At 35.4% G+C, this 27,480-nt stretch overlaps 1 protein-coding gene across 7 annotated transcripts in view; it reads left to right on the top strand.

Annotated features, from left to right (window-relative positions):
- blnk (B cell linker) overlaps positions 1-27,480 on the top strand; it is a 43,814-nt gene that overhangs the window by 12,879 nt on the left and 3,455 nt on the right. For 3 of the 7 annotated variants that reach the window (XM_007896377.2, XM_007896376.2, XM_007896380.2), the window contains 14 exons: positions 481-527; positions 14,564-14,629; positions 15,488-15,544; positions 16,539-16,591; positions 17,560-17,600; positions 20,897-21,053; positions 21,438-21,577; positions 22,083-22,170; positions 22,471-22,533; positions 23,285-23,326; positions 24,369-24,394; positions 24,708-24,730; positions 25,957-26,052; positions 26,466-26,508. In XM_007896377.2, coding sequence (XP_007894568.1) covers positions 481-527; positions 14,564-14,629; positions 15,488-15,544; positions 16,539-16,591; positions 17,560-17,600; positions 20,897-21,053; positions 21,438-21,577; positions 22,083-22,170; positions 22,471-22,533; positions 23,285-23,326; positions 24,369-24,394; positions 24,708-24,730; positions 25,957-26,052; positions 26,466-26,508 — 942 coding nt within the window. Of the gene's footprint in view, positions 1-480; positions 528-3,516; positions 3,610-10,336; positions 10,514-14,563; positions 14,630-15,487; positions 15,545-16,538; positions 16,592-17,559; positions 17,601-20,896; positions 21,054-21,437; positions 21,578-22,082; positions 22,171-22,470; positions 22,534-23,284; positions 23,327-24,368; positions 24,395-24,707; positions 24,731-25,956; positions 26,053-26,465; positions 26,509-27,480 lie in introns of those variants that run through there. The other 4 variants (XM_007896383.2, XM_007896381.2, XM_007896378.2 and 1 more) reach the window with 4 other exon arrangements.

Below are 27,480 nucleotides of genomic sequence, written 5' to 3'. Positions count from 1 at the left end.
ATTCCTTTGAATGTTTGATTTTTTTTCTCAACAATTTTGAACTTATAATGCATCAATCCTGTATTGCATATTCAGTAGGGAAAACTAGAAAGGAGTCCTTATGCTTTTGTAAAATTGGCCATTTTTAACAAGACAAGGGTCTTGATTTTTTTAACAAAGACCTTTCTTGTATATTCCCCAAATACATGAAAACTATAATTTGTGTTAGGGTTAGAATGTGCTTCATTTGTAACTGATTCATCTATTGGGTTTTCCAGGGGCGGGGGCAGAGTGGCTGAAGGTCTGCCCGCCATTGGACGGAGCGGGCAGGTTGGTAGGTGGTTAGGAGTTTGCAGAGGTAGTGGGGAGCAAGGCTTTATTCAGTAGGAAATATCAATCAGTTTAAAATGTGCCTGCAAGAAAGATCCTATAAATACTATGAAGCATTTTGGAACATATTTGTCGGTTTTAAATGGTAATGAATAATATTTTTATTTTCAGAATTCTTCAGATGGTCACCAGAATCGATTCAATTCATTAGAATATCCGTGAGTAGGTTTCTCCTTGCCTATGTATTGCGCCCTTTAACAATAATTTGCACTTATATAACTTATATGATGGTGTGCAAAGAGTTCATTCCAATCACAGCAATCAAACTCTGGGTTCTGAAGGTTAATCTCTGCCTTGCAGTGTGTTTAGCTGCTGTGAAGTCATCTCTATCTATGTGGAGTTACATAGCTCAGTGGTTAAAGCACTCGCCTCACAAGCGATAGACCTGAGTTCAATTCCCGGCTGGGCAAAATGTTGGGCAAGTTTCCGTACTCCACACGCCTCTGTTTACTTAGTAGTAAGTGGGAACCTGGTTGTTAGTCGGTTAGGAGATTGCTTTTCCAGGCATAATAATCCCTCAAAAAAAATTTGGTCACTCAAATTTTGTATGGGGCACTGCTGTGCGCAATTGGCTGCTGTTTTTCACCCACAAATATAAGTCAATTCACTTTACAGTATATTTTGTGAAACGCTTTGAGACGTCTAGAAGGCATGAAAAGCGCTATACCAAATGCAAAGATTATATATACCCTTAGACAGGAGGTTGCAGAGGGAGATGATGTGGGCTGTAGAGGTCTGGATGATATGGAGCTGGGTTGGCCAGCAGGCAGGGAATTGGAAACATCAAGTCTGGAGGTGACAAAGGTGTGCTGTGTTAGGTGTTTGTTAGTGGCGGAGCTGAGTGGTATTGTGGAGATGGAAGAAAGAGGAATATAGTTCACTGTTACTTCCACCCTCAAATATTGCATACACTTTCACAGTCATTTTTCTTGTTTAAACTTCTGCTTCAATTTGACTTCAGTATATCTGATTTTGTGATGCTGCTATCAAACTTGACTGAGAAGCTAAGCATTTGGGACGGTTCCTAATTTTGCAATCGTTCTACCATTGTATACAACAATTTATAAACTGTTTAATCACCGTCAGATGTGTTTGAGGGAACAGAATAACCTCAAAGACAAGTTGAAGGTGCTTTTTCAGGCAAGTTTCAACAGAAAAAATTATGAAGTACTATAAGGGGAGGATGAGACAACAATCCATAGGGTGAAATTCGTGGCGTTTCTTAACCCATTCTATGTGTTAATTAGTAATGCATGGGCATTAGAAACACAGCAAATTTTCCTTTACCATAATGTTCACCACTCAGCTCAAATATCTGCTTGCATTTCAAACTCTTTTAAAGTGTGGAGAAAATACAGGAAACTAACTTTATAAAGCCAGTTAAAGGAACAAATTAATTGTGTTATCACTTGTTCCTTGCATGAATTAACCTAAAACAATGAAAAATGTTCCCCTATATCTCAACACATCAATCTATACAATTGGAGAGTGCTACCATTGGTAGGGCTATGTATCATAGAATCTGATAGGCTGCTTAATGGCCCTTCATCAAGAAACATGGTGTCAGCACTCTTGCCTCTGAGTCAGAAGATTATAATAATAATAATAATAATAATAATAATAATCCTTGCATTTGATATAGCGCTTTTCACGTCGGGAGGACGTCCCAAAGCGCTTCACAGAACACACTGTAAAGTGAATTGACTGTATATTTGTGGGCGAACGCGGCAGACAATTGCGCACAGCAATGTCCCACAAACAGTCGTAGATTGAAAATGACCAATTTATTATTGTTTTGTTTTGGAGGGATTATTATTAGGCGTGTGGAGTAAGGAAACTTGCCCAAGGTTTCGCCCTGCCGGGAATTGAACTCAGGTCTCTCGCTTGCAAAGCGAGTGCTCTAACCACTGAGCTACAGGACTCCAAGATTGTGGTTTCAAGCCCATGTAAAGACATTGAACTCAATCTGTTCACACTCCAGTTCATTGCTGGGGGAGCACTGCATTGTTGGAGATATGTTCTTTGGATAAAATGTTCAACTGAGGTCCTGTCTGCCTGTTCAGGTGGACATTAAAGATCATATGGCTCTATTTGAAAAGTGAGTTTCTAACCACGGACTGGTCAATAATCATTCCCCGAAATAAAGTTGGTCATTCGCTGTTTATGAGACATTGCTGTGCACTAAGTGGTTAATTATTACACTGTCATCGTCACTTCCTGTGTATTGCACATGCATGTTACATGCAACTGTCAGTGTTGACACTTCCACTGCAAAGGCAATGTAATGGACTAAATTGCTTTTAAAAGAGTTTGTAGAACAAACCCACCCACAAATTGAAGCTTTCTATGTACAAAAGATTACTTTTATTCAAGGTACACTTATCTTTCCTTTATAAAGATCCTCAATGACGGATCTCCCCTTGCTGGTGAGATTCTTGACACAGATATGAAAACGTTGGAATAGGGGCTTGCCTTGAAAAAATTGCCAGTTGCATATGGGACAATCCTTAGAGAGTGCAGACATTGTACTACTTTGACATAATTCCTGGAAAATTAATTATAAACGAGTACAATTAGGTTAAGACAATCCAGCAGCCAGATATTACAATTTTACCTTTCTTTGCATAAAATAAATGGTGCTGACTGAGCTGCAGACGAAAGCTAACGGGAGAAATTATTTGGAATTCAGTGGGGGTGTTCTGCCCACGAGCAATAGTTATCACGCCAAAACAATTAACACATTAAAGTTTTATCAATCCCATAAATTGGCATAGCAGTTCCTGCAGCATTTAGCAAATATCCGTACCAGGTACAGACTCACAAATAATGTTCTGAGCCTTCGTGAAACATTCCTTTCAATAACACGCCCACAGCTATCAGACGGAATGAGTTGCATTACCTGTAATCAGTGAATGAGACAATCAGGAAGTGTTTACCACAGCCTAATCGTGGAATCAATGAGTTGAATATATCCTTCCTTTTGCTCTTCTCAAGTAAGCCTTCAGAAAGTTTTATATTTCTACTTCTCCTCTGAATCGCTACTGAAGACTGTCTGGACCACAACAAATTTAAAATACCTTTCCAACTTCTCTTTTCCACTGTTTTTTCACATTCGGTTTGTCCTTCAACCTACACTGAATATCAAAGGCTATAAAGCTGCCAGCAGAAAACATAGGCTGTTTTCACTGAAAGGAGTTAACAGCTGAGTATAAAATAGATCAAGAAGATGAAAAGTGTAAGGTAGGCATCATTCTGTATCTCTTTATTTTTATCCAATCAGTAGTTTGAAAAATATAAAAATCTGTTAACACCCAAAGTCTTGTACAGAAGGGTGTCATGTGACCCATTATTATCTTAAGTACTGTTTATTGTTATTACTACTTTATAATTTTTAATTGGGAGTCAATATTGGAGATGAATGCTAATCTAAATTGAGCTAACTGAGAAAATGTATTGGATACCTGAATTTGGAAAACCAAATCATTTAGACAAAGGGATAGAGCAGCATATAGGAACAAACATATAGGAACTATCATTATAAATATATCTGACAGAACAACAGCCATAATGTTTGCTCCCAATTCACCTGAAGACTGTAAATGGAAACAAAGGCAAATTGTGTTTTTGTTTTAGCTTGCAAGCGTTATTTTCATTATATTGCTTACTTTGCGTCTGTTTTTCAAAATTAGAAAAATAGCAGCCCCTGCAAAGAGACTTCAGTCAAAAGAAGCAAAACAGGACCCACCCGTTTGAAAAGCTAATTGCATGCATGCCCCCTATCCTGTATTGTACCTGTTCTATAATTGCTGTACATAATCATTATCAGTTTGAAGCGGATATGTTCACTGTTCAGTTGGAAACAGTAACTGATAGAAAGGGAAAAACTAAAAACTTTCTGCTCTCCTTTGTCCTGCTATTAGCTATCAGCTGACCTAGCTTTTACCTTTTAACAATTTTTCAAATAATCCATTGGGTATGAGCACCAAAATCTGAAATCCCAAAAATTTAAATATTCAGTAAAATCATTGTTCATCCATTTGAGACCAAGTAGGATCTCTACCCTTCCCTTTCTTTGTTCTATGCATTTAGGTCGTTTATAATTCAGTCACATTTACCTTTATTTGTCTTAAGTAGTGGTTCCAAATATCCCAACTTCTGTACTGAGAGGAACACTGCTTTGCCTTTGTTATGTAATATGAAGTGCAAGTATTTGATTCATTACTTTTAGTGAAATTCTATATCACTAAATATGTATGCTATTTATAACAGGAAATTCACAACTGTCAACTTCAATGTTCTGTATTTTTCTCTGGCTTGGAGGAAGCAAACACCAGAACAATACTTTGGATGCCAGAACAGCAGAACAATAGATACGGGTTTTGAGCTGCAAGGGGCAATTTCAGGATGGACACCAGAAATAATTTGTTTCCTATAGCGTAAATAATGACTGAAGCAGGTTACCAGGAAGGATGACAGAGGCCAGGACACTTGATTTATTTGAAAAACAGGTTAAATAATAAATAACAATCCTTGCATTTGATTTAGCATCTCTCATCTTGGGAGGATGTTTCAAAGCACTTCACAGGAATTACTGTAAAGACAAAAGCAGCAGTTAATTTGTGCACAGCAATGCCACGTAAACAGCCATGAACAATTATTTTATTTAGGGGATTGTTGAGCCAGGACACTGGGAGGAATTCCTTTTTCTTTTTGAATATTGTCCTGAGATCTTCAACATCCACGTGAACAAGCAGTCAGGCCCTCTGTTTAACATCACATCTGAAGGACATCTCCATGTCCAATAATACAGAACAATTGGAGTGCTAGCCTCGACTCGCAAGTTCAAAGTTATGGCGTGGGACTTGAACCCACTGCCTTTTGACTCTGAGGTGAAAGTGCTACCAATTAAGTCAGGCTGACACCCAGCTTGGTTTGATACTGTGATGGGAGTGTGATACAGTGGGTATTTTTCAAAGGATAGGATCAAATTAGCTTAAAGATAATCCAGAATTCTGCAGCCTGTGTCCTCTCCCGCACCAATCTCCATGACCCCATCTCCCCCATTCTCGCCTGACTCCACTGGCTCACTATCCTTCAGAGGATCCAGTTCAAGACTCTGGTCCTCACCTACAAAGCCCTCCATGGCCTCGCCCCACTCTACCTCTACGACCTCCTAACCCCCTACCAACCCGCCCACTCCCTCCGCTCAGCTGGCTCCGGCCTGCTCCACGTTCCCCGCCCCACCCGCCCCACCATTGGCTGGAGACACTTCAGCCACTCTGCCCCAAAGTCTGAAATTCCATCCCTCAATCACTCCGCCTCGCCCCCTTCTTAGCCTCCTTCAAGTTCCGCCTCAAGACCCTCCTCTTCGACCATGCCATCGATCACCCCCCTTCCCTTCCCCTCCCTTCTCCCCCCTGACCCCAGCTCTGAAATGCTGTACTCTGTCCAGCGCCTTGGGACATCCTCCCAACATGAAAGACGCTATACAAATGTAATCTTGTTGTTGTAAAGGCTTCCTTCATCCAAACCACCCTTGTACAAAGTCAAATAAATCTAAAAACAATTATCAAAGTTTTAGAATTTAATATTATCAAAATCAAAGCTTTATTAAGTTTCCCCCACCCACCTCTAAATCAATCTTAACACAAAGAGGATTGTCTGTAGGGGATTGTGGAGAGTCACTTGGAGTACAGTTCACAGGCTCAGGCAATGGATAAGCAAGCCATAAACCATCAAAGATTTGGTGATATCATTCAGTTCCCATAGACCAGATCAGATGCTCTAAATTTCTAAATGACTGCATTACAGAGTGAGAGGAGACATTTTTAACCTGTGCAGTGAGCTGATTAACTAGAAAACCGCACCTTGACAGATTTTATGTAATACGATAAAATTGTGTGTCTAAATGAAATTAGACTACATGCTTTATTTACTTTCTGTTTCCTGAGATTTGGGTACAGTTCATGTTCTGTATGTGGTGTGATATTAATGGATATTAAAGCCCAACACCTGTCAACTGTAATTGACTTGATGCCAAAATTAAATTGCCATCATGCCTCTGGATAGCATATACTCCCAGACTGAGCACAGAGAGAATCAATATTCTGGTTTCTTTCAAGCAAAGTAAGGTGCAGTAGAAAATCAAACCTGTTGGCGGAAGGAAAGTAAAATTGATAAAAGGAGGGGGGAAAAAAGACAATTGTGAACAAAATGTAATATTTACAATTAATTTCAACTGAAATGTGTATAAAATTAAAAAAGTTAAAATTAAATTGCAAAGTTGCTCTTAACATTGGAATAACCTTATTACTACATTATTCAGATTCGTTTCCAATGAGCATGCAAGCTAAAAATCCGCCACAAACCATTTACTGGAACAGCAATCCTGCTCCGTGTGAGAAATAAAACAGCTGTCGATTAGTTCCTAAGGAAATGGTGTTTATCTCAAACTGTCAGTAGTTTCGGTTTGGAGGTTATATTACACACTTTGCAAAGTGAACAGGTCTGAGGAAGCTCTTTAAAAACATTTTTAAGAAGCTATTATCATTAAAAATGAACTAATGTCTCCATCTGATTTTCAGTACTCTCTGCAAAAACAAAGGTTTTTTACAGCCATAAGTTGACGTGAGTTCAGTGGTCATTGCTTCCCAGGCTCAGAACAGGCCCGAGGTCCTGAATGACCTACTCCTGTTTCTTTGTTTCCCCTTTCTCTCTTTCCCCCACCCTCCTTTAAATGCCCTAATAATTCTCACTGCCATGGTTCCCATATGAAGAATGACCACCTGGATTAGGTATTAAGTGGTTCCCAAGCAACCATACACTAGCAGTAAATTAGCATTTTGAGAAAAGGGGACAGTGGAATAATCTGTTAAAATGGATAAGATTTGTCTTTTAAAAAGGAGATGTTCAAAAAAAAATTAACTAAAGCTCCTAATCTATTTGCAGTTTTCAGCAACTATGTTTACAGAAAGTGAAGATGTGCTTAGTATTGAAAAAAATTACAGAAATAATGGTTTCCACAGGCTGATCGGTCTGACTCAGGCTTAAAGATTCAAAGCCTCATCAGTTTGTGCTACGCTTTCCCAACTCTTACATCTTATCAAGAGTCTCAGTCTTTAAACTGTCATGAAAAGTCCCAAAGCATTACAGTGGGATATCATAAAATGCACAGATACAGTGAAGCTCTAATGGCCCCTGCACATGCATCATTTACTTCTTTTATTCTGATGTGAGCTTTCTTGCTGTTATGATGTGGGTGAGTAGCTCTTAAGCTGCATTTCTGGACTCTATTTCTGTGTTGTTTTTGGATCTGATACTTGCTAGAGATTTGTTTCTGTTTTCCCTAATAAAATTAGCTACAGTTGAGAAGCAGAGTCCTATCTGATGATTCAGAAGAACAATGTCAGAAGTATCAATCTTGGAGCTTCAGTTTTGCTGTATCTTTATTTTACATCTGTACCTTTTACAACAATAGTTAAGCATGACTAAATTTGACCAAGTGTGGCATATGTGATGTTTTTCCTTTATGCTGCAGATCACTAACAGATTTCAAAACAAAAAGCAGAAGTGTCTCTTTCCATGGTGAAGGCTATACTCCAGGGAGGTTTATTTTTAGCTACTTGGGTTTGTTAATTTAAATGACAATTTACCCTTCCTTCAGTCTTCTTGATTGACTTGCATTTTAAAAAGCTTGTGTTGTCCAAAGCCTAATGGTTACATCGTTTTAAAATATATATAACAAGGTGGGTATGTCTGTGCAACAGATGACATGGATTTAATAGTCCATGAAACAATAATTTATTTGGATGGTTTACTAAAATAAAAATAATAATAATCCTTGCATTTTGATATAACGCTTTTCACGTTGGGAGGACGTCCCAAAGCGCTTCACAGAACACACTGTAAAGTGAATTGACTGAATATTTGTGGGCGAACGCGGCAGCCAATTGTTGTTTTTTTTTGGAGGGATTATTATTAGGCGTGTGGAGTAAGGAAACTTGCCCAAGGTTTCGCCCTGCCTGGAATTGAACTCAGGTCTCTCGCTTGCAAAGCGAGTGCTCTAACCACTGAGCTACAGGACTCCACGAAGGGAAGGGATGAGATTTTATTTATTCTACTCATGAAACGTATCACTCTAATCTCAAACATTTTCATATTTGTGAAACATTATAAATGTGAATTTCTATCAATTATGTTTTAAAATGGGTTGTTCAAACAGAATCCGTCATGCTCAGCATTTGTGATGCTGATCATCCAGAGCTCTCTGGATCTTGGAATAATGCCAGAGGACGGGAAGGTAGTGAATGTGCTCCATTCTTTTGAATAAAGGTATAATCTTTATTATAGGCCATTATGTTTGGCATCAGCGGTGGGATAGTTATTGCATTCCACGATCTGGCAGTAAGTGAAACCTGGATAGATCCAGGCTGACCAGGCAGAGTCAGTGTGGACAGGTTGTGTCAAACCATAAACAATTGATGTGGTATCACAGAGAGGGGGAGAGCAGTGATGTTTTCTATGTTGATTTTCAGAAGGAGCTGGATAAAATTAGCTACAGGCGATTCCTTGTTAAAAGTGTTGAAATGCATGGAATTGTGGGCACTCTTCTGACCTGGCTGAAGAGTCAGTTAAACTGTAGAAGTCAAACTTAATGTGGAAGGAAGATTCTCAGATTGTCAGACAGTGACAAGCGGAATTCCCCCAAGATTGAAGCTTAAGATATTGATCTGTCTGGCTAGAAGATGTGTTAATAAAGACTCCACTATGAAGTGTATCATCTCTGAGTCACATAATACTTAAATGTTATACTGTCCCCTCATATCTGGGAGTTGTGTTTAAATCTGAAGTGATTCTGGGATGAAAGTTTCCCCCTCATGTAGGGATCGGACATGAAGTTAGCTTGGGAAATATTAATTTATTAGTTATTATTAACAGCCTAGTACTTAATTCAACACAATTCATACTAAGTTGATCAATCCAGAAACCTAGAGATGGTTAGAATTGTGGGGGATATGTCAGTGATGTAATAGGTGTACTCCTGAGGTTATGGCCATTCATTTGGTAGAACCTTTAGAGAGCTTTATTAAGCAGTTGAGTTTAATCTGCAAAGGAGATTCACAAGATTGATCCCAGAACTGAGGTTATACCTATCAGGAAAGGCTGAACATACTTGGACTCTTTTCTCCTGAGGGGTGACCTGAGAGAGGTGAAGGATGACCTGAAAGAGGTCTTTAAAATGATGAAAGGTTGTGATAAGGTAGACTTAGGGAAGATGTTTCCATTTGTGGGGGAGACCAAAAGCAGGGGCCATCAATATAAAATAGTAACAAATAGATCAAATAGAGAAGTTAGAAGAAATGTCTTCACACAGAGAATAGTGGGAATGTAAAACATGCTACCACAAGGAGTTGTTGGGGCAAATAGCATAGATGTATTTAAGGAAAAGCTAGACAGGTACATGAGGGAAAAAGGAATAGAAGGTTATGCGTGAAGGCTTAGTTGAGGAAGGACAGGAGGAGGTACATGTGGAGCATAAACACTGCATAGACCAGTTGGGCCAAAAGTGCCGTATATTCTAATGTATTCTAATCTCATTTGGGAATATGCAAGTACCTATATTTTGCTATTACATTATAAAGAGGAATCGGCATTCAGAATGTAGCTTCACCTTTTCTGAAATTCGAGTAAACCAAGGCTAAAGTTGTTTTAGTTTACCAGCAGAAAGACCAGCAAAAATTCCAAAAAAAAGCATTATCCATATGAACCTAATGCTCAAACTACTACATTGAAGTGTTATCTCTTTAAAGAGAAATACTGCATAGAGTAAGTCATGGCTGGTAACTTAATACCCATAAAGTTATTCAAGCATGTAACCTGTGGTCATAGCTATAAAAGAACATGATAACCAATAATGTCACAGACTTTTGACCAATAATAGCGAGTGATTGTGGCCTAAATCACCCACACAAACTACTGACAGATGTTTGAACATCATGTCAATTCTGGACTTTAACACTGGTTAACATTCTGTTAGCTTCTGCAACCAATACACTGATGAAGATAATAGACCAAAAATAATTATATGTTCTGGAACCAAGACGATGGAAACATTTAGTAAACTTGCTCAGAATCAGAAAATAAGGTAGGCACTCAGGCTTTTGATAATTAATGAATCATAAAATCAAAATCTATTTCTATAATTTTTAGGCAGAATCCTTTTGAGTAAGAGTAGGTGGTATTTTTAACTCTTAACATGAATAGCCATAAGCAAGCATTTTGGTATTAACTTGATAATTCTATCCGTACAGCAGTAAACATAATACATTTTTGAAGATGGTTTACACCTTTTGATTTTTGCTATTTGTGACTCATTTTCATGACCAAACTGAAGTGAGTGTTCATTGTCACAGGTAGAAATATTTGACATTTTATAGTGAGTGTGAAAGTGTTGTCAAAACATTCTTAAGCTTTTCAAACTGTGATTTTTCTATTATTTATCTGAATATAATGGAGGAGGACAGAAGGTATCTAAACCACACTTGGTAAAAGAGAAAGTAACTGATTTATCAATAAGAGCGATAATTAGTGATGAAATTAGTAAAGAAAAAGGCCTTGCTATGACACCTCTGTTTGAAAATAAATATTTTTGGAAGAAATTCCACTGGGATATCAATTTATCCAAGTGAGAGACATGGGATCGATTCCCGGCAGGGCGAAACGTTGGGCAAGTTTCCTTACTCTACATGCCTCTGTTTACCTAGCAGTAAGTAGGAACCCGGTTGTTAGTCGATCGGCAGATCAGTTTTCCGGGGATAATAATCCCTTCAAAAAAAAATTGTTCACAAAATCTTCGACTGTTTGTGGGACACTGCTCTGCGCAATTGGCTACTGTGCTTCGCCCAGAAAATATACAGTCAGTTCACTTTATAGTATATTTTGCGAAGTGCTTTGAGACATCTCAAAGACGTGATAAGGTGCTATATCAAATGCAAGGATTATTATCATTATTCAATTTATGTAGTACACTATCTGTATTACAGAGCCTTCAAAAAATTTCAAGTTCTTAAATACATTCTTCATTTTGAAGTTGGTTTTCTATAAATCTTTTCAAAACTACAGAAAACATCTTTCAAAATGAAGTGTAAATTTAATGCCAAATTTTGGATATTTTGAAATGCTACATAAATAGAATACAGACCAGGTAGAATTTCTGCCCTCTTACAAACTTTCAGTTACTTGGACCAGTGAACACCCAGGTCAATAGTGTTTTTTTAAAGTGCTAGCAGATATACCGAATAACTGTTCCACACTTCTGATACTGTTACAGTACTTTGGTCAATATATGCCAGAGGTCAACTCTTTCCCCCCCCAATTAAGGTTAAAAGGGTTAAATTTGAGATTTCATTAAGGGAAACTATTTGTCACTCTATCTGGACACAGTACAAATTATTGACTTGATCTGGATTTGGTGCTGTCAGAAGACACAAATCGGAAATGATTTCCATTGAATGACCCATATGCTCCTCATGTTTTGGGCACATTTCCTTTGTCTGAAATGCGCAACCTTGCTTTTCCTTTGACAAAATATCATTTTAGATCTATTAAATATATAATGTGTGATTATCAACAGTTCACCATAGCTGTCCCTCGGGCCTATAAAGCACATTGTTGTTGTCATTGTATTGTGTTTTAAAAAGTTGTATTCTGAATATGTTCCGGTCTTCATAAAAAAAATCCAATACATCTTTTCTTTTTAAAAACATATTGATGAGTTCATTACAATTCCGCCATGCCACAAATATCAAGTGTAAAACAAATTCCTACATAAGATAGATTCTTATCTTGCAGACAGTTGATCTTCACTCATTATCAATTGGAATTACAATAGGTGGGGAGTGGGGGATAACCATATTCCTGCTGCCAACTAATATCTGGAAAGTGTGTGTGGTAATGTTCATTGAAAATAGAATAGTTCATGATCGATACTCGCTACTTTTAGCATTTAGCAATTGAGGGAAGAAACTAAGCAGTCTTCAAAGTTTCATACTTTCATTTCTCATTAGAACCGATTTTCTAATCTCACCACTGGGGAATTTTACATTCTGTTTTTAGACTAAATAGAGAGTACAACAGTTTTACATTTTTTAAAAAAATCTTCCTCTTTACTCTCACAGTGCCTAGATTCTTGAATTGCTGTTTTGTACAGTTTTTTAAGAGAAATGTCCATTCATCATAGACAGTAATATAATTAAAGTGCACTAACTTTGCATTTAGAAAGTGGGAAAGTATGTTCCTCTGTTTTCTTCCTTTAGTATGCAAAGTGACTTATTGTTGCAATCGGGTTTGTGACTAAGCTCCATTCTGAGGGTCATTATAGTTTAAATTTCAATTTTAGCTGGAGATGGGGTATAATGCAGCAAAATGTGAAAATTGTCCATTTATAAATCTTTCATGTTTCCTATAAAATTAATTTGCAAAGTATGAAGAAAAGTGAGCATCTTTTCTTACACATGCAGCTAGGGAAAACATTATGTTGCAACAGCATTAGTTTTGAAATAACACAAACAGAATGACTCAACAAAATTGAATTGGAAAATTAAGTAAGAGAATTTTTCCCCACAAAAAACGTTTAAAACTCAATGTCATGAACAATTTAACTGATCTTGTGATATTTTTCCCCCCACTAGATTAGCTGAAAAAAAACTTACTTAGCTGATTGTCAACATTTCTTTTTAAAATGAACAAAGGGTTCATGAGAAAAAAGAAAGCTTCAATCAAATATCTGTTTTTTTGTATTTTTTAAAATAGAGCAGTCCATAATGAATAGAATGTGGTACACTGGAAATCAATGTATAGGAAATCAAAATAGAAATTGAAATAAAAGGAAAGACAATGGGGAAATTAAATAAATGTTTTTTTTAAATATTTTTAAAATTAAGTTTGGCTATCAAATATCAAGGTTTCCTCCCAACATGTTGTTAGACATGTATAGTATATTCTGTGAAGCGCTTTGAGACATCTTAAAAACATGGTAAGGCGCTATATCAAATGCAAGGATTATTATAAACATAGCTCAGTGGTTAGAGCACTCGCTTTGCAAGTAAGAGACCTGAGTTCAATTCCAGGCAGGGCGAAACCTTGGGCAAGTTTCCTTACTCCACACGCCTGACAATAATCCCTCCAAAAAACAAAACAATAATAAATTAGTCATTTTCAATACATGACTGTTTGTGGGACATTGCTGTGCGCAATTGGCTACCGCGTTCGCCCACAAATATACGGTCAATTCACTTGACAATCTATTCTGTGAAGCGCTTTGGGACGTCTAGAAGACATGCAAAGCGCTATGTCAAATGCAAGGATTATTATTATTATAATATACATGGAAATTATAAGCAATAACTATCTGGTAACAAGCTTGTCAAACTGTGAATGTTATGGGAGATGGAAGGGATATAATACACCCAGTAGGGACGAGCATGATAGCAAATTGGGAAAGAGGAGACAAAACTGTGAGTTAAATATTCTTGCTCACACTAGTGATCAACTAATAAGTAAAACTGGATGTTTATCTCCTAGACAAGTACCTTGAATTTCTCCCATATACTATTACATTAATCTCCTAATAACTCAACCCTGGTTTAACTTGTCACTACCACTGACGTTGCCATGCTATCAATATCTCAGCCTCTTCCCATGCAAAATGTTTAGCAATCCAAGACTCCGTGTGAAGGGCGCAAGTTGTTATTATGTGATTCCACTTTACTTGTCACTTCCCTTAAAGAGTAACTAAATGCATTCTACAAATTCTTGTAAATACTTCAATGCAAAATTGATCAAATAACTCATACTATAAGATGGCAATCTTGCATCACAGAATCCTCCAGCCCTATCCCATGACTGATGCAGGCGCTCGGTGGAGCATATTCCGACCTCAGAGTTCTGACATGGGGTTTGAACCCATAATCTACTGCCACAGAGGCAAGAATGCTGCCGACTGAACCAGGCTGACATCCATAGATAAGTGAGGGATGTTGGTAATTTTACAGACATTCTCTGCTGGTTAATAAAATTAATAGTTACCAAATTACCCTCTGTTCCTTTATCATTAAAATTGGGAATCTTATCACTCCACAAGCACGTAAATTCAATCCTCTTCCATAATTTATTGAGGTTTTTCTTCTTTTCACAGACAAATACAAAAGATAGTCCAGGACATTAAGAAGAACGATGGTGGAATTATCAGAAAATTTAAAAAGTAGGTTTGCAAACAGGCCTGGGCAATCATTGCATTTATATTCCTATCAATTAATTTACATCTCCCACATGTGAATAGGGATAATTCCCATTTGAAACCGTGAAGTCAATTTTACTTCAATGACTTTTGTTAGGAGAAAGCAGAGTATTGTGAGAGTGCTCAAGGATTTTATTTTCCCTCTCCATGCCTAATAATGATATGCAGGAATCATTTCATGATTTCAGAGGCGGAAACGTATACAATAATATTCCAACAACTTATAGATAAATCAATATTTACAATCTAGCTAAGAACACGTTTGCTTAATCTACAGTTAAATAAATTGCTTTATCTTGATAAAGAAATTTGGAACAGCAGTCTTATAAAGATTGTAAAGGAAGTATTTAGACATGTCAAATGATAAGTGATCTTCATAATATCTTCTGGCAGGCACATTTTTATGACTAAGGTCTCTTTATAACATTTTGTCGTAAATTATAAATTTAAAAATAGCAAAATCCCAATCAAATACTGCAAATTTGGCTTATTTGTAATTATTTCAATATCCCAAAGACCAATCGAGAGTAGTGTAATTAAGAGAAAAATAAAGAACAACAAAAACTGTTTGTGTTTATATAGTGCCCTTCATGCAGGGCAGTATCTCTGAGCAATGACAAAATATGGCTGACAGGCCTCAGAACATTGAATGTTATAAATCTTTATACAACTATTCAGGTTTGTGGTCGTAAGTTTGAAACACTTTAACAGGGAGCAAAAGGTAAGTAAGCAATATCCTGAGTTCCTATTTCAACTGTTATGTTTTACGCTAATGAAATCCACATTTGTTAAGATTGTGAGCTTTCCTCCATTAACTCATAGGTTTCATACTCAACAAGCAGCCTTGATCCGCAAAACTGGGAAAAATACGTGGGATCGGTATGAATGAACAAAATGCATACTCGCACTTTTTGGTGTGCTGCTAACTTCATGCATTAATATAACTGACACTTTTGAGTAACATTTGAGAATATTTATCCTGCTTGGGTTATCTTTAACAGTATTTGCTTTCTGCAACTGTACTGTATTTTCTTTCAGCAACAAGTTGGCATTAACACATATTGTAGATATAACTCAAAATATCTACACTACACGGGAGGAACTTAACTATTTGTTTCAGTTAATTGTAGAGTATGAACAATCACTACAGTTGAGCCTGTACATTTCCCAATTTCTGCATCAGCTAAAACTTTAGCTCAGAGAAGCCAAGCTAAATATTGTATTGCACAACACAGAATTCAATGTAAATAAGCATTATATTTCCCTTCATATAGATTCTCATTGGTTTGTTCAAATAAACTGTTAATGATCAGAAATTAAAAGGAATTAATTTTTGGAAAAATTGAGTATTTGAAGGTGAAAAGTAAATACCAGGAAAATAATTACAGTTGAGAATCTATGCTTTATTGTGATACTTTAGACAATCCAACACTTTAAAAGAAAATCAATATACTGTTTTGACATATTAAAGCTATCTGAAGATTTAATATGTAAGAAGGGGTGCTTAAATGGAATTAATTGTGCATTTTCTAATAAATGCAAAATATAATATGTAGGATTATTAGAGGTAATTGCTTTGTAAAAGTCAGAAATTTCAAAAGACTGTCTTTATTTGTTACAATATGTCCCATTTCAAAAGGGTTTACTGTTCTTTACTGGCAAAGGGACTCTCAAAGTGCTATCTTTACTTACATGTCATGCAGACAACTAAACAATGCTTCCAACGCGATTGCACAAACTCGGAAGTGCTCTTAACCCTAAATCAATTTCTGTGCTTGATGTACTGCATCCACTAACAACTTCATGTGCCCAAATCTTGAACGTCACTCCTTTGCCTTGATCACATTACATTCATTTCTTTCCGTTTGTGTAGATTCACAAGGCCTGCACCACCCAATGTTCCTCAGAGAGATTATAGCAACCCAGGTAAAATTTTGCTTAATTGAAATTGAAAACAAGAAAGTAGATTTTTAACATGGAGAAAGTGTTTTCAAGGATTGACCAATGAAAGAATGAAATTAATTAACAACTTTTCTTTGTATGCATTCAGTTCTGTAGTGAAGGCCTTCAGGAACAATAACCCAAGTGGTCCCACAAAGGATATCTGCTCAAAAATTACCGCTGTATTCACAAGTAGTCTTCTCCTGTAAAAATCGTATGTTATCTCAGGAGCCTTATAGGACTTTCATTGCTATTGGAAGAGTCCCTGCTGACATGACTAATTTTAACCTCATGATGACTTTAGTAGATGCACAATTTAATATTTTTGTTCACATTAATTACACAGGAGCCGCATTATAGTGCCTTTCAACACAGTTCTGCCTCACTTATTTTGCAGATCTACTGTAGACCTGAAAGCATTGTACACCAATCTTGCTGAGACGGTAAACTCAGCCAATCATGCTACAATGAGGTTTCCCTTTATACTGTATTTTAACCTTCTGAGTGCCAATGAAAATTTCAAACACTGAATAATTTTACATCGAAATATTTCTACCAGAGTGTTGCAAGGTAGAATCGAAGAAACATATCTACAGGAATTAACATTTTAATGTATTAGTATGATGTATAAATCAAGTTAACATATTGGATGTTATTTTGGCATCGTTGACTGGAAAGACATGATTGATCATGGATATTTTTGGTGTTTTTTTTGGAAGATTTATTATAAAGATTGAGTTTTACTCTGCACTTAAAAGGAATGATTTTATTCTGTTACACATACCTTCTCTAGAATCCAAACAATTGCTCGTAAATTGTGATTGTTTAATTTATAAATCTCTTTTCTCCCCACCAACACACAAACCTATCCAGACCCAGAGTAATAATTGTATGCTTATACAAATAAATCTTAGCTTATTCAGTTTTGCTTTCTTTTTACCATTAATCTAAAGGTGCTGAAGAAGCAGAAGGGCAATGGTCCGAGGATGAATTTGTAAGTATTTAAACCATTTGATTGAAATATTGATAAGAAAAGCCAAGATAGTGTCTTGGAGAGCAAGTGGTGGAGTTGGACGCCAAGGGGGAGGGGGAGGTGACCAAAGGTGAGGTATACAATTACTGTGAAGGAGACACTTACATTTAAAATGGGTTTGTAATTCCTATAGATTTGTATTGTTTTATGGGATATATTTTGAGATGAAAAATAAAAAATGTGAGATTGCTTTGCAATTTTTTGACTGTTCAATTCAATCACCATTTCCGTATGAATTATGGGGCTGTATTTCAGTCAATCAGTTTGCTACATAACTGTTAATTGGTGAATAAGATATTGTTGGGCTGTGTTTTTCTTCCTGAAGCAGCCCATCATAATGCAGTAAAATCTTGCCACTCTCCAATGTGAGTTAATATAACAGGTTGTCAAATTACAGATGGTACAAGGTAATATGTTGCAGCATGAATAACAAGAACAGAAACTGTTCAATGACCAGAATAAGATTCAGTGACGTAAAGTTTCATGTTGGCATTGTTCATATTAGGATATGATTTTTGTCTTAAAAGATATAATTTGATGGAAGTAAATAGACAGAAACTATCCTACCAGTTCTCACTCTCGCTTTGAGCTCACTATAAAAAAAACACTCTGCAGATGAGCGTCTAAATATATTTGTTAAAACTCTGCTGGTTGTTTTAAAAAAAAACATTATTAGAGCCAGTTGTTCCACCTCATGTTGTTCCACTTTCTTGTTCCAATTAACTGATGGTGGATTTATAAAATTGTCACTTCACGTCAATTGTAGTAAGATTATAGTTATATAGTATTTTAATCTGGGAATTCTGTGAAAAAATTGAAATTTTGAAATGGTGGACATATTGACTTGTTGAATCTGATCTACACCTTTACTCAAAAACATTAGCACAAGCACTGACCGTCAATTAAGTGAGGGAGATATTTAACAGATACAGTGATACACCAAAAAATACACCAAAATCAGTTAGGAGTTTAGAATTCTAAATTAGATTAAATATTTGAGCAATATGTGTATTTGATTGATATGGCATTCACAGAAATACACATTGACATGTGTGTTGGAATGGTTGTGTGTTTAGATAGCATTGGAACTCTGAAAATAGAAATTCAATTTCTATTATCTAAGGGCTTCTTGCATTGTTGAGCAGTATAGGGTTCAGTTCCTGTGACTTTATACATTATGTGGTTGTAACAGCAATGCAGAAATATGAAATGGTCGTTCTTTTTTTTGCGGATGATCTGAATCTATTTGCTGTTCTTATTCAAATTTGGTTAGATATTATCTACTCGCAGCATGACTGACAGGCTTTAGTAAGTGTGACTAACAATGTGTTAGATTTACAGTTGAATTATGGCATTCACTACAGGATAAATGCAGCATTTTACCCCTTGTTTATAAATAATATATGGAATCCTGTGCATTGTAGAGAGCTAAAGGTGTTTGTTCTTTTTTTTACATACATGTATTTTTTTTAAAAATAGTATTTAATCATTTTGTAGAACCCAAAAATCAGTAAGCTGAGTTTTGTGGTACTATGTTTTTTAAAAAAAAACTTTATATGAGTAATACCCAAAAAAATGAATAGTTTATTTCAAATGCTTCCTCGTGAGAGATAACTAGCTGATTTGCAGATGTTTCAATGAATCAACCAAATTGCAGTTCTACCTAGTAAAATATGAATCAATTTGAGTCCAGTATTGAAATCATTTTTCTTCATAATATTTCTGTTGCTCTGGATGGAGGACTTTACTCACCTATCTAAACCACCTTGGTTACCATGACATGTTTGTTTTTCTGCTAGAATCATGGGTAAGATAAACCACAAGAGTCCAAATTCCAGGATGTCAAGTAATGAGGTATTACAAGTCATGGGCAAAATGCAACATATTTTACAGTGAGATGAGCTAGCAGCACAGAGACACCAAACAAGTATTTTGCATGAAGATGATCCTCACTGCATTAATTGTACAAAACACATGAAAATTAAATTTTCTATGGGACGTCTACATGGGAGCAGCCCAACATGATTTTCATGCAGCCAAGATTAGTTTGAAAACCACGGAATTTATATCAATGGTGAGCAAACATAAAATGTCAAATCAGCCGCAGATTGTTTCGACATACCCATACATGGAAATTTGACCACATTTCTGTAGTTCTCCACAGACTGTTTCAGAATTTTTTTTTGGAATGGAAAAAGTTGATCAGTTGCGTAACCCTTTCCACCTCTCATTTGTAGCTGGTGGAAAATAGCATTGTGTGCTGTCTCAGAATAATGTAAGAAACTGTACCAATAGAATTAAATGACATGATAAGGCACTATATCAAAAGCAAGGATTATTATTATTTACAACTTATACAAAATTGTCAAAACAAATTCGTTAAGCTTACAATTCAAATCCTCAAACTCGATAAACTCTCTCAAATCCTTTCTTTGCCCTTGTACAAGTTAAACTGTGAAGTCCTGTAGCGTATTGGTTAGAGCACTCACCTCACAAGCGAGAGGACTGGGTTTGATTCCCGGGGAGGGTGAAATGTTGGGCAAGTTTTGTTACTCCACATGCCTCTGTTTATCTAGCTGTAAGTACGAACCCAGTTATTAATCGATTGGCGTAAGGCTTCTCCGGGGTTAATAAGCCCTTTTAAAAAAAATATATATATTATTTGGGATGTCCTCCTGATGTGAAAGGCAATTGTGAGGATTAACTATAATTTTACTAAGATTACCTTTATATTCTGTCATATTATTAGCTCAACGCTTCAAATGAGAATGTAGCTAGTAGCTAAAAATATGTGGCACAGAGTTTACAACTCAGTTGATGTCTTTAACTCTGGTATATAAAAATATTTTATATAGTTTCTTATCTGGAGACTGGACATTCTATCCACTCCCTGACATGTGACAGATATCTCTTAAGTACCTCCATAAGTAAAGAAACAGCACTTTTCAAACAATAACTTTACAACCTAACTTATCCCAACTTTATTTAATTTTAACTTGGCACCTTAATTGATTTCAAGTACAGACTTTCATGAATACTTTTAGTTCACTTCCCGAAACTATAGCCAGCTCGGAGTCATTTGGTAGATTGACTTCTTGAATTGTGAGATGACCAAAAAATGACTCAAACAAAATAATCAACAATTTTATTTCATAATTTTCAATAAACAAATTGTGTTATTGTAATTAAATTTTAAAAATGCAAAGAACGACTGAATCAGAATTGTTGATATGTAACTTTAAATGTCATGTCTACAGGATAACAGTGATTATGAAAACCCAGACGAAAATTCTGATGGCTCAGTGACTTATGAAGCTCCAGGTGAAGATGATGAAAATTACGAACCCCCACCGAGTGAAAATAAAACAAAGATTGTTTCCCGTCCTCTCACTTCCACTAAGAGTGAATATGCAGGTAACAAATTGATGTGCGGCTCTGAACTTGGTTTCCTTAGTCATTATCAATCATTGATATAGTCTCTCCTCTTTATGGTAGCTTGGCATTCCTACAGTAGATACTGTTTGCACTTATCCTGATCAATCCACAAGAGCTATAAAATTCTAATCGTGTTTTTAAAGTGTTGTCTTTCAAAGTAATTCATTGTTCATAATATCTAACTTAATCAGCTGCCATTTTTATTAAAATGTATGTTTTTTTATTGCTTTTGCATTGCAAGCCTTTATTGTTTCCATTTACTGTTTTGTTATTGACCTCCATTAAAGCATTGTGATCTATTCAGTATCAGGCTCTTGTGGTTCTTTCTTGTAAGTCAAAGAAAACCTCTTTTTTTTTTAACAGACCACCGACCAGGAAGCAGTAAAGCAGCAGCCATCTCAAGGCCAGGGCCTATTCTGCCAAAACCAGCAAATTATTCTCCAAAATTATTATGTTATCCTCCACGACCAGCACCAAGAAAAGGGAAAAGGGAAGATGATGAGGTAGGATCAGATTCCACTACATGCACCCATGTTTCTAAATCAACTATGTTTTCAATACTAAGGCATTTAAATGAGTCACAAATATTTTTGTCATGTCATTGGCGGAAGGAAAGCATTCGATAACTTCAGATGAAGAATTCAATGAAATCTCAGCTGATGCTGCCACTTGAAAAACCTTTTCGTTAAAAAATGCCACAAAATTTACCCCATAAATCTTAAACTATGTAAACTGTTAGTTTGGAATTTACTAGAAATAATGACTTTCTTTTAAGCTATATAATTACTGACTAAACTGCCTCTTAGTAAAGTACATACCTGCACCAAGGAAGCATTCAGAAGGGAATTGATTTAATTTCTGAACATCAAATGGTTCAAGCATATGGACCTTTAATAGCAAAAGTAAGGATCCAACCCAGAAAATGGACCCGGATGGTTGAGTCAGCTGAATAGCCTTTATGTATTGTTACATTCTTATAATGATACTTAATTTTCTTTTTAATTTCAGGATGATTATATTGTTCCTGTGGAAAATAATGATCCTGATGAAGCGTACATTGATCCAACTGAGACTGACCCTTCATTATCCACAAAACGTACGTTTTTGAAGTAGTACTTGTCAGCTTACTGGCTGGTTGCCACCTAATTTGTGTTCAAAGTAACCGCAATCGTCTCCCAATTTATTGCACAGTTATTTTCACCCGTAGAGATTAAACAGATATGTATAAATATAGCAATTCAAAGTTCAGTTGTATCATGCTGTTTAGGTTGTTTGCACTACCTCTCTGGTTTTAAGTCCCATTTGGGGAGTTTGATATTCTCTGAAGCATTTAGACATTTTGAAGACACGATAATAGGCTCTATTATCCATAAAATATCATGTCCTCTTTTACCAGCTCCTGTGATAGACAGAGCAGCCAAACCACCAACCGGCCCCTCCAGTACTAGAGTTGTTCCAGGTATACAGATATTCCACAGATATGTTTCATCTTATTTCCAGAAATCAGTTATATACATTACAATATTTACTCTTATTATTTTAGGCAAAGATCACACAAATGGAACAGAACCATTTGTGGACATATGCTCAAATGTATACAAATGGAGCATAACATTTTAAGATCACAAAATAATAAGAGTCTCCTCACTCCTAAGAATGTCTATGAGTAAATGCAGATGAGTAGCACTGAACCAGAGGGCAGGAAAGGCTCAGGTTTCAGCAAAGGCACAGATTCACCAAAATGATACCTGGGTTGAAGGGGTAAATACATTTTGAGGTGAGGTTAGGCAAATTTGGATTGTATTCGTTTGAGTTAAGAAGGTTGAGTGTAATATAAATGAGGTGAATTATAGTTAAACATTGTATGTAGTATAATGAGCTGAACAGGAATCCAGTAATTGTATTAGAAATGATTCACAAATGAAAATAAAATCAGGGTTTCATTGATTAAAGTAAACACAGTGGCTATTACCATTGCGTATATAGTATATAGACACTGGGAATCAAATGCATGTAAAACTCTGTACCTATTTGTGAACTATAAATCTTTACCTCAAATGTCATTGTAATTGACTATTATAATAATAATAATAATAATAATAATAATAATAATTCTTGCATTTGATATAGCGCTTTTCACGTCTTCTAGAGTCCCAAAGCGCTTCACAGAATATACTGTAAAGTGAATTGACTGTATCTTTTTCACTTAGGTCAAGCTGCACAACCTTGCTCAGAGAGTCCACCAGGCAATGGTAAGAAGAACACAAAATGAACCTTTTCTTAAAAAAAATCCTCAGTATATAAAAATATTTAAGGCTGTAATTCAATCACCGGGTTCTGCTAACAATTTAGGAAACTGCAAAAGCTGAATAATAGCCTTGTAAGTAACTGCTAATTAATGATCCGTTCCTTCCATATTTTCTATATATTTTAGTGTAAAGTATATTTATTAATATTTTAACTAATTATGGATAATAATTCTTGCATTTGGTGTAGCGCCTTCAATGTCCGGAGGACTTCCGAAATCGCTTGATAAAGGCTGCCCTTATAAATTCAATTGCAGCCAGAGCAGTATCTACCTCCTATTTATATAATCTTAAAAATGTTTTAATAGCCTATCAAAAGAATATTTGACCAATATATCATAACCACAAATTCAGTAATTATTATTGTCATTATAGATTCCCGTGTCATTTGAAAAACACAGTAAAGCCCATTATCCTTATGTTAGAAAAACAATATTTAGCAGTATAAGAGCTGGCTTGTACAATAACATCAACTAACATTTATATAGCACCCTTCATGTAGGATAACATCTCAGAGCACCAAACTAGTTTACACAGCTGATGGCTTTCATGATATTTGACTTGAATACATCATTTATTGTTGTGAGAAAATGGTAGATGAAAAGAGATTCTCTCTTAACAAAGATTGAAAAGAAAAAATCCCCTCAATCCATTCATAGTCAATGGAGGAAAATTCCACACTTTTTTTAATCTAAAAAGAAATAAAGCACTTTGTGCCTCAGACATAATATTGTGAATTTTATATTTTTATTCATAATTTTCAAATATTGTTGTCTCTTTTAAATTTGTTCCATGTTCTTTAACCTTCTATAGTTAAACTTAAAATCACCCACTCCATTGCTGCTATCTCAGATGAATCAGATTTGAATTAACCCTCTATTTCCAAAGCTAACATAATATTCTAACAAGTAAAAAATATTTTAAAATGAAAACTCTTATTTCTTATTTGTTTTAATAATATGGATTTCTCTTGTTTTTCACTGCTAAGACGTGTATGAGATTCCAGATACAGAGGTAAGCATTCAAAGTGGATTTTTAAGATTCTTTTTAAAAAAGAATATATTCTTTTATATAATATATTTTTATTTCCCTCTATTTGTTGGAATTTCAGCTATTGTGCAATGCTATTTTAATGGGTATTGTTTAAAACCTACTGCATATCTAAAAATTATGCCCACTTATGTTGAATGACCAAATAGTAAAATGTTGGTAACATCTGATAGCAAGACATCTTTTGATTAATCAACCATTATGCTATACCGAGCATTCATATGTGTGTAAATTATGTTTCTAATGCTTTGATTTCAAAGTGCTTTTCTTTCATTAGGAAACGCCTCAACCAGCGCAGAGGTGGGTGACATTTGACTGACAAGAAATAATGTTCTAACCAATGCCGTCCATTTGTTATCAAGACCCTTGAAGCTTCATTTTTAATACCTATTTGATTTTAGTGCATTTATGCATAAGCATTAATGCTGAAGAAATCAATGTAGAAATTGGCTTGGAAGAGTTATAATCTCAAACAACTAGAATTTAATAAGTGTATTTTTACTAAAAGGTTTACTTTCATTGCATGATCAATTTCAAAATCTTGCTCAAGTTTGTCCCGATAGAAGGTTTACTAATGATCATTATTTGTGTTATTTTAAAACAAAATCAATCAAAAACTCTTCTGTTTATTTAAATATTCATTTAGTAATGAAATTATGAGTCGGGTTGACTGGCTAACGACAAAAAAATTTTGCTTGATCCTTTAACAATTAATGTGATCCTCTTCTTACTATACCATGTAAGAGTGCCCCCAAGAGGTCGTTTAATATTGTTTTCACCCGCAGTTCAGTCATATCACACCTTAGTGTGGATGAAGCCTTTCTGCTGCAAATTTTCACTTGGTTTTACTGAATAATTTCTTAGATAGAAAATAGCATTTATTTTCCCCTATACCTTTCCCTTGATCACAACTTATCTTTTTTTCATAGTCGGTACAGAAATGTGGAAATATCAGAGGCTCCAGCAGTAGAAAGCAATTTATAACCTATATATATTTTCAGTGCTTTAGTTCTGCCCAGTACTTATTTTTTTATAAGACTGCTCATACAGATATCTTGTAGAAAAGATGGGTATTAAATATGGTGCCATGGCTGATTTATCTTTTAGTTTGGTATACCCATGGTACACATCTTATTTTTGAATAATTAAAATTCTACTCTGTAGTTCAGTTGCAAACAAATTTGAGTTGCAGAAGGCTATTTGGCCAATACTCCAGTATATTGGTTCTCCCGATATAACAATGAAAGGCATTTTGAACAGCCAATTGTTTTTGCCTCTAACTATACTTGGTATATTATGCTGAACCTTTATGAATCTTCAATGTTTTTTCCCAAGTTGAGTTCTAAATTTGTTTCACTAATTCCAATTTATTGCTTCTTGAAATACTACACCTATCTTAAAGGTGGATTGTTGCTATTCTGAATTTTTCTTCTGTCATGTGTTGATTCTGTATTGATTGCTATATTTCTGTGCTTATGTTTATTTAAAAACCTAATTCAGAAAATAATCTGTAATACTATTTATAGGGTCAAACCACAACTTCCTAAACCTGTACCTAAGGGGGCAGGAAATCCTTCATTGTTTCTTCGCACGTTCCCAAAATTGACTGTTGCATCAGAAAGGTATTTTACTTTTATCACTGTTAGTTTATATATGTAGAAGGAAAGCCAACAGAAGTCAGAACAGAAATTGACTGAGATGTCATTTTTGACCCAATCAATAATTGGTTCAAAAATGACAGTATAATGTAAAGGAAAATATTTCTATGATTAAAGTCAATTTCAATTACAGTTACAACACTTTAGTAAATCCTGTGAAGCACTTGGAGAAGTTTTGATGATGTGATAAGGCACTATGTCATATATATGAATGCAAGAATTATTATTTCGTTTTTGTCAATTTTGAATAAAATATGTTGTCTGATTGGGGGAGTTTATCCTTTGAATTCAGTTTCCAATATGCTGCTTATACTATGGGTCTTTCTAACCTAGAATGTAAAGATGTTACAGTTCTCAGCATGTCAATTTATTTTCAGAAAAGGGTCACTCATGAACAGCAAAGCACCTTCTGCATCCCATGTAAGTATTAATATTTTCATATATTTTCCATTTAAAAGGACATTTTAGCGTGTGAAAAGTTTACGGCAACAGAAAATGCATATCAAAACAATGTGCAACAAAATGACATCAAATCAGTTAGCTGAGCTCACAGTTCATTGTGGTTTACTAATAGTGTGAGTGTGTAAATAGTGTGCAAGTATTCATTATAATGTACCACAATATAATTTATGATAAATTGTCATTCTGAAATATATGGCATGTTCTATGGATGTCAGATGAAAATTAAACCACAGTACTAAATAATTTTGACAACCATCAGATTTTCATTTGCAATCTATCTTGCAAATATGTAAATAAGTATTCTAAAATATATTAAATGTTATTCCTCGGGAAGGGTGCTATATAAATGCAAATTGTTTGTTGTAACAGTAAACATTTTCCCCCAGAATTTGCCAATATTAATCACCAGTTGTATAAAATCTTGTGAATGCTTAAATTTGACAGCATTCTCATTTAAAAATCCTTACCTTAAAAGTTGGGCTTGTGTTAAGGTTGGAGGGAGTGGCTGCTGAACAACTGAGGTGGAATTACTGAGACAAATCAGTAATTATTGTGCATTTTACAGAGAGTGACATATAACATAATTGTTGTTGTTGCTGACGATTGTTTGCCAAATCTTATTTTAGGATTGTTTCCAATGGGACCAAATCTTCAACTGTACGATGAGCATTTTTAACTTTACATTTATGCTGCCTTCAAATGTCCATTTTTGCTAGCTAAGTCTCTCTTTCGTGCACTGCATGAACTTTAACATAAAATATTCTTCCACTGGTACTAGTTGTTTCACTGGTATCTTTAACCTTCCCATTGCACTACAACAGATGATAGTATATCCATTGCATAAATCAAAACTATTAGCATTTTGCTTACGTTATCACCACTATTAATAATTAATTTCAAATCAGAACCAAGACCTCTTGCACATCTATT

The sequence above is a fragment of the Callorhinchus milii genome, unplaced genomic scaffold (assembly GCF_018977255.1).
Source record: "Callorhinchus milii isolate IMCB2004 unplaced genomic scaffold, IMCB_Cmil_1.0 Scaffold7, whole genome shotgun sequence".
Classification (NCBI taxonomy): domain Eukaryota; kingdom Metazoa; phylum Chordata; class Chondrichthyes; order Chimaeriformes; family Callorhinchidae; genus Callorhinchus; species Callorhinchus milii.
This window is presented reverse-complemented; position numbering and strand designations above follow the sequence as displayed.